At 35.4% G+C, this 7,315-nt stretch overlaps 1 protein-coding gene and 1 long non-coding RNA gene across 2 annotated transcripts; one reads left to right on the forward strand and one right to left on the reverse strand.

Annotated features, from left to right (window-relative positions):
- Positions 1-112: 112 nt before the first annotated feature.
- LOC113072507 (uncharacterized) lies at positions 113-797 on the reverse strand. Its single transcript, XR_003280305.1, has 4 exons — positions 742-797; positions 356-408; positions 235-253; positions 113-147 (listed from the first exon to the last, which is right to left on the reverse strand). It is a non-coding gene; the product is annotated as an uncharacterized LOC113072507 (long non-coding RNA).
- Positions 798-4,762: 3,965 nt separating this feature from the next.
- Positions 4,763-7,044, forward strand: LOC113072506 (protein FAM228B). The gene is made up of 7 exons (XM_026245499.1): positions 4,763-4,892; positions 4,978-5,055; positions 5,136-5,330; positions 6,233-6,313; positions 6,423-6,510; positions 6,622-6,766; positions 6,861-7,044. Exons 1-7 carry the CDS (start codon positions 4,824-4,826, stop codon positions 6,931-6,933), a joined length of 729 nt encoding a protein of 242 aa, XP_026101284.1. The 5' UTR covers positions 4,763-4,823; the 3' UTR covers positions 6,934-7,044.
- The last annotated feature ends 271 nt before the right edge of the window (positions 7,045-7,315 follow it).

Below are 7,315 nucleotides of genomic sequence, written 5' to 3' on the forward strand. Positions count from 1 at the left end.
AGATGCAATATGGATATTTTGAGTACAGCAAAATATATATGGCCATCAGAAAATGAATCAGGAACACATGTGTTAATGAACTTGATTGGGCCAAACTGACCATCATCTTTCAAATAGATGGAGTAGATATTGGGCCAACATTCAAGCCTATGGGAAAAAAAGTAAAAATTTAGCAAAAGTAATGAGATAATAATTGATAGAAAGAATGTTTTACCATAAATTTACAACTCTGACCTTGAAAAAATCTTCTCGGCTGTTAGAAAAAAAGCATATGTTCATATTTAATATAGAAATTAATTTACATTATTTAATCCTAATAGCATACTTATTTGATGTGGCTGGTGTCATTTCATACCTTTTCTTAAGAGTTCGTGGTATTCTTTTTCTATCCAGGAATATAAATCAAATCTATTTGAAAAAAGTAAACACAGTGTTTACACTTTTTGAAGGAATCAAATAAAAGTCTTTTAGTGGAATGAAAAATCAGTGAATGTCAGTGAATCTTCATCTTTATCCACTTAAGAAGTAAAAAGATGGTTCAATTTTATGTTAAAAATGAAAGTCTCTTCATTTGTTTTGACTACGGAAAACTGCTCTCCGTTCACTGAGCATGCTGAATGCACATATTTTTAGCTTGCCCTAAGCAATACATTATATAATCTTTCCAATAATACACCTGATGAAGGATCTACTGTAATCATCTATTCTTACTTTGACTTTTTAGGTAATGTTTATACTTACCTTAACATCTTCAAATCAATGCCACAGAGCGTTTTGTTTGACGTGGTCAAGTGAGCTGCTCCGGAAGTACATCCTCGGTTAAGTCACATGACAGGTATGACTCAAACATGTACCACATACCGTTTATATCACAACGAGCCAATACAAGTTTGATTTTCATAATCTATTCTCTGTTTTTACATATTGTATGCACTTGAGCTGTTCATTGTCAGGATTTTCATTGTTGCCTAGTGTTTCATGAATTTCACTCTCTGATGAGGAGTAAAAAGGTTGTTTTTGTGATTTGAGTTCTTGGGCTTAAATTTTTGGGGGCTACTACATTTCAAGTATTGTAATTTAAATGCTTTTCACATGAGGGACCTAAGCCAACAGTTCTCAACAATGGGACCAGGGGAGAAAACCCTCAGTTAGAAAACCCTTCCAAAACCACTGTGTGTTGTGAGCTTGGCATAATTCACCAATCAAGCATCAAAAATGACAGATTTTATTTTATTATTATTATTCAGTTTTCTTTATCTTTTGCATTTTGCAGGGGAAGCCAATTTTGGTCCAAGAAGTCCCTCGATGCTCCAAAGGTTTCTGCCACAGACAACTGTGTCCCAAAGATCCAGGCCACCCTAAAGGTTCCTGACGCTGCTGTCCCAGAACCGGCTGAGGTCAGACAGGGTCACAGGCAGGCACCACAGAGATTACTTGACAATATAACTTTCCAGAGCTTATTGTCCCGGTCAGAATGATTTTCATACTGTTTTCCTGATAAAACTACAACATTTTTACAAACACTGACAGAAAGTGTCAGTGACAAGAAATGATGAGAAGATCATTTGAAGCAGTTGAGAAAGAAACCTCTGTGAACCAGAAGTGGCTTCAGCAGGACCCTGGGACCAGCCATGGAGGCTTTTGCTGAAACGCTGGGGCAGCCTTGACTGTAACCTCTTGGCAGCCATGGCATGAATCACTTGGGAAGCATTGAAATGGACCCTGCTACAACAGAGAACTCTGGAACAGTTGCAGGTCTCGGAGCTGCAGCAGCAAGAACTGGATAGTAACTGTTCATGCTTAAGTTTCTGAAAGGTTAAGCTTCTCATTGGACCAGTTAATATTTTTATTTACCTGACTTATAGAATAAACAAGTAGGGCAAGGTATCTAGCCCTTTAATCAGATCTTTCTCTAGATTTTATAATTGTTTGATTTAATAATTATAATTTTATGTGGCTGCATCAGAAAGCTGCCTTGCTGATTTAACGCCAGTTCATTTGCAGGCAGAGTTTGTAAACGGAGGTACCCTCAACTCACAAAACTGATTGCTTACAAATTTCTAAAGGGTAACCGTTTAAATGATTTACAGCTAAATAAAGAGTTTCGTGATAACTATAAGGCAAATATTGAGCCCAATGTCTGAAAATATCAGCGTCTGAAGAAGCGCGCGCACGATTCCTTTGAGTTTGAGAAACGTCACCATAGCAACACAAGGGGCGCGCATCAGCGAAGAAGTCGCGGTGCTGTTGATGTCCTCGTCATTTCGACGACGCAGTTGAGTATGAAACATTAAATATGTGTTAGCGATTCCTTTTTCATGTCAATGACTATACTAATAGGGTAAAGTCCACAGATAACCCCCATCATTCATCATTAACTTGCTTGCATAGTTTTCACATTGATGTTAATTGGGTCTTTAAATTAATTTACTGTAAATAATTAGTAAATAATTTGAGAGAGCCCGTTTTAATAGTTGGCCGTATTTAAAGCCTTTTTTTAATCTTTAATAAAGAAGTTGTTTTATTTTTGTTTTCAGAGTAATTAAACCTTAACCTGCTGCTTAGTAATTATTTATCAGACAGGTACAATGAGGGCAGCTTGATGTACAGTATTTGTCTGAATGCAGGAAACACTTGCCCAGCCCAACATAAGTCATTACAAGCTCCTATTTATAGTGGAGAACATTCTTTGGGACTGCCTTTAAGATATGTGCAGGCACTTTGGCTTGGAATTTCAATTAAATATTGTTTGCTTTTCATTTGCCATTTAATTTAGTAGAAGGCTGTTAGTCCTGTCTAGATTACTGTGCATGGGTGGTCCTGCCAAGTGGAGTCTTTCAGCACTGTACAGATCAGGACTTTATGCATGGATACCTTTTCTTTCTTCCCTGTATGTAAAGAGCGGTGTCAGGGTGTTCTGTGCTGAAAACCACTGGGGATTAGATGCCACACTTCAGGTTACAGTCACTGAACGCAACCTCCCTGTGATGTAAATGGAGACAAGATGTATTATTTAAGTCAAATTAAGCTTACAATAGGAGTAAACTAAGTGTGGTTGTTCAAATAATTAGAGTGTGGTTGTACTGAATAATTATTTTCTGAATTATAGTCATTATAATTTTATTGGATCATTACATTAAGGAGGAAATATTGAGATGTCCATTGCAGTAAAGCATGGCATATACATATATACACACACACACACACACACACACACAGATATATATATATATATATATATATTGTTATAAGGAGGTAAGGGAGGAACTCATACGCAGACAGGAATCACTACACAGAGGGTTTATTAAAGACAAAAGGGGAAACAACGACTAGGGCAGAGACTAAATAACTTAACAGGACTGGGTTGACACGATAAACAAAGACTCTAAACACTAGAACACTAACTACAGACGAACACTCACGGGTAATACAAAGACTTCTCAATGATACAATATCTCACTAGGAATCAATCACAATATAGAAACAATGAACCGCAAAAGACAGAGCACACTAGGGGATATAAATAAGACTAATCAAGACACAACAGGTACGGCAATCACGACAAAACTAGGACAACAAGGGGGGCGGGGCAAAAAATGTATTTATTTTTTTTCCAATTTGGTGCAGTTGCTGATATATTTATATTGCCAAAAGGTAAGATTAAATTTGCATAGCTTGTAATGTAAAGCAGCTACAGCTTTATAACAGTATAGCAGACTATTAACATGAAAATGCATAAAAATATCAGTTGTTATCGTCTCTCTCTATATATATCTCTATACAGTATGTATCTCCCAATTATGTCTTACTAATATATAAATTATTCATTTTCTAAACAAAAATCTGTAGTTGTAACTGTGTGGAAAACATAAAAGGCAATGCAATATAATGATCATTAGAAAGGTCCAAAAAAATAAATGTGCTTCTAAAGCCTGATGTATCATATTTGAAACATTTTAACATGATTTTTATGAATAATTATGTACAGGTAATCTGATATTACTAAAAACATAAAAGTTATTATGTTTACTTTTATAAATTCTTCTATTGTAATTCCTCATATTCTGGAATTTCCCAGTCCTCTATTACAAGGCTTCAAATGGTTCAAAACGCTCCAACCAGATTTCTAACTTGAGTCCGCAAACGTCAACATATTACTCCTATTTTAATGGTTCTAGCATCATAGAATTGATTTCAAAATATTGATCTTTGTTTTAAAATCTCCAAAGTGTCTTGCACCCTCATACCTGTCTGAACTTTTAAATCTGAACACATCAGGCAGGTGTCTACGGTCCACAGACCGAGTCAAGAGGGCATTGTGTGTTTATTGTTGTTGGAGCTAGGCTCTGGAATAGTCTTCCCTTTTATCTTAGATCACTGTCCTTGAATCAAAGTTAAAATCTTATCTCCTGGCCCGAGCATTTAGCAATTCTTATTTTGTTTTCTGTAAACTATCAATCAGTTGACGAAAGGCATATAGTAAATTGTGGGTTTATCAGCAAAATGTTAATCATGTTGATAATTTAGACGCCTTGAGTATTAAAATATGCTATGGTCGGCTTTAAAGGGCATATTCAGAAGAATATTATAGGATTTTAGAAAGTCAAAAGTCAAAAATTAAACTATGTTTTGCATATATTTAGTGAGTAATGACTGTAGTTTCAGAACATCAGACTGTTTTGAAATTTTCTATATTTCCAACAGTGCTATAAATGTCACTTTTGTAACTTGTTGCTTTTGTGTCAAGAGTGTCTTCAAGTGTCTGTCATCAGTGAACTTGTCAGACTGCAAATCTAAGTAATAATCTCTGACCTACTAGTACAATGGCACATACAAAGACTGCAGATGACATGCAACATACCCTTTCTCTCAGCTCAAAAAAACAACTACAGGTACACCCACATTTGCATGCAAACTGACCACATATTACATAAACAGGCTGTCCTCTCATCCAACTCTCTGTTTGTTCACCCGCAGGAACAATTACACTCTGAACAGCAAGAAGTTGATGCCATTATACAGCCGCTGCTGGAGACTGAGGCTGGATTCATAAAGGTAATATTTTTGGTGGCCTTTCAGACTTGAATCTTTGTGTTACCTCAGAATCATTTGTGTTTGTGTGTGTGTCAGTACAGAATCTGGATCACTACCTTACTCACAGAGGCACACTGGACCTGAGGAAACGCAAACTGCTCCATAAGCGCTGGACACAGAGTGTGTGGCTGCCGGTACAGCAGAGCATTGAGCAATATTTTACAAACCATGGCTATACTGAGACACAGAAGCTGAGGAGCATGCATGCACACTACATTAACTACTGTAATGCAAAGGTACAGGTACAGTATTAGAAGCAATTAGAATAACCATACTGTTACAGTAGCAATGTACTGTAACCTTGAAATACTTAAGTTACAGAACAAAATAGAAAAATCAATACACTCTGCCATTTCATAGTAACCCTTTCCGAAAATTTAAAGCTTATAAAGTACAGAAAATCAGTTAACAATAAAAATATCGATAATAATAATTTTTTTGTTAGAGTAAAATATTTATAATTCTGTCTATTTTCTTGTTGCAAGGCAGATTTGATTTAGATTTACAGATTTACAAACTTGATTAATTGTATCATCGTACCATGAATAAAAAACTGAGTTACATAATCTAATTACTTTTTAACTAGTAAAGTAAGTTTTTTAAGAAGTAATGCAAGGTACTTTGTATTCCAATTTATTCACTGAAACCTCTTCTGTGCCCGTGTTGAGAGAAATTAGGAATGATGTGCGGAGACAGAGGCAGTTCCTTCAGGTTAACGATTATTAATTTAATTTGTGTGTGTGCGTGTGTGTATGTGTGAGGGCCTTTATTGTTGCCAAAAAAAAAAAGAGTTGTGTTTTTTTGTTATAAAAAAATTAATACGCAGTCCCAGCTCAGGTGACAAAACGTAACATAATGCATTACTTTTCATAAAAAGTAAGTAATGCACTTAATTCATGTTTTTTTATGGAGTAACACATTATCGTAATGCATTACATTTAAAAGTAACTTTCCTCAGCACTGGTGAATGAGAAGATAAATACACTTTATACTGGCTTGGTGTCATTACAAATTGAGAAATATTATGTTTTAAATGTAATTTCTATGAAAAATTCAAATTTTCCTTTTAAAATATTCATAAAAACCTGAAGTATTTCCAAAACCTTCCTAATAATTAAAATGTATATTGTGTTTTCAGGGTTTTGTGTTTCTAGAGAGTTATGATCCTCTGGAGTACAACCCCTTCCTGCACCACTTCAACACACCACATTATCGCAAAGTGAGTCATATCATCTTTTTAATATTAATAGTTAAACAACAAAATGCATTAACAATGGTATGCAATTGATTTAGTGAAGGATAAAAAAACCTTTCTGTTTTCTGTCCAGATTTCCACCCCAACACTGGAGGATCCCTTGTCTCTTCAGTCACGAGCCAGGATTAAAGAAAAGACAGCAATACTTCGTTGCCAAACAGGTGCCGTCAACTAATAATTAGTTTTACAAATCTCTTTGCTGTTATTCATGACCAGGCAATTAAACTGCTTCGGGGTGGCTTTTGTTATTAGCTTTAAACTGTGTATTCTAGGTCATGTATATCGCCGTCAACAAGTGGAGGAACTTCTCCAGAGACCTCCTGTTTCCCAACAGAGCCGTAAACAGTCACGGGCCAAAGTCTCCAGAGATACTTCCCCAGAGAGACTTTGGGTGAACCGCAGTCGGTTTAAATCAAGGTACTTGCTTCAGGGTCACTGTTGAGCTGCTTTTATGTCATTCATTATTCTAGTGCTTGTTTCAGTAATGCTGAGGTAATTTCTCACTGTTTAGGAGTACATGCACTCCACCTTCAGCTTTGGCAGTGAGAGGGTGCATCCTCCCTCAGTGCTGGTCCTGTTGTTGATGACTGCGTTCAATAGGGCCTTGTTGACAGGAGTTTGTATATACACATGGGGCTTCCATTACTGAGAATGGTGCTTGTTATACCAATACAGTGCAATAAATAATGAGGTGTACAGTGTGTAATGTGTCTCGTGTTTATTGAACAATAATTATTCTGTGTTCTGCAGTATCCGGAAACAGTAAGATGATCAGATTTTGACAATTAAATGTTATTAGAGGCATGCTGAAGAGAAAAAAATGAAATTATATATATATATATATATATATATATATATATATATATATATATATATATATATATATATATATATATATGTATGTATGTTTATATATATATATAATAAATTATGTGAAATAAGAAAATAATTTTTTTGAGAAAATAT

Source organism: Carassius auratus, unplaced genomic scaffold, assembly GCF_003368295.1.
Source record: "Carassius auratus strain Wakin unplaced genomic scaffold, ASM336829v1 scaf_tig00009232, whole genome shotgun sequence".
Lineage (NCBI taxonomy): Eukaryota > Metazoa > Chordata > Actinopteri > Cypriniformes > Cyprinidae > Carassius > Carassius auratus.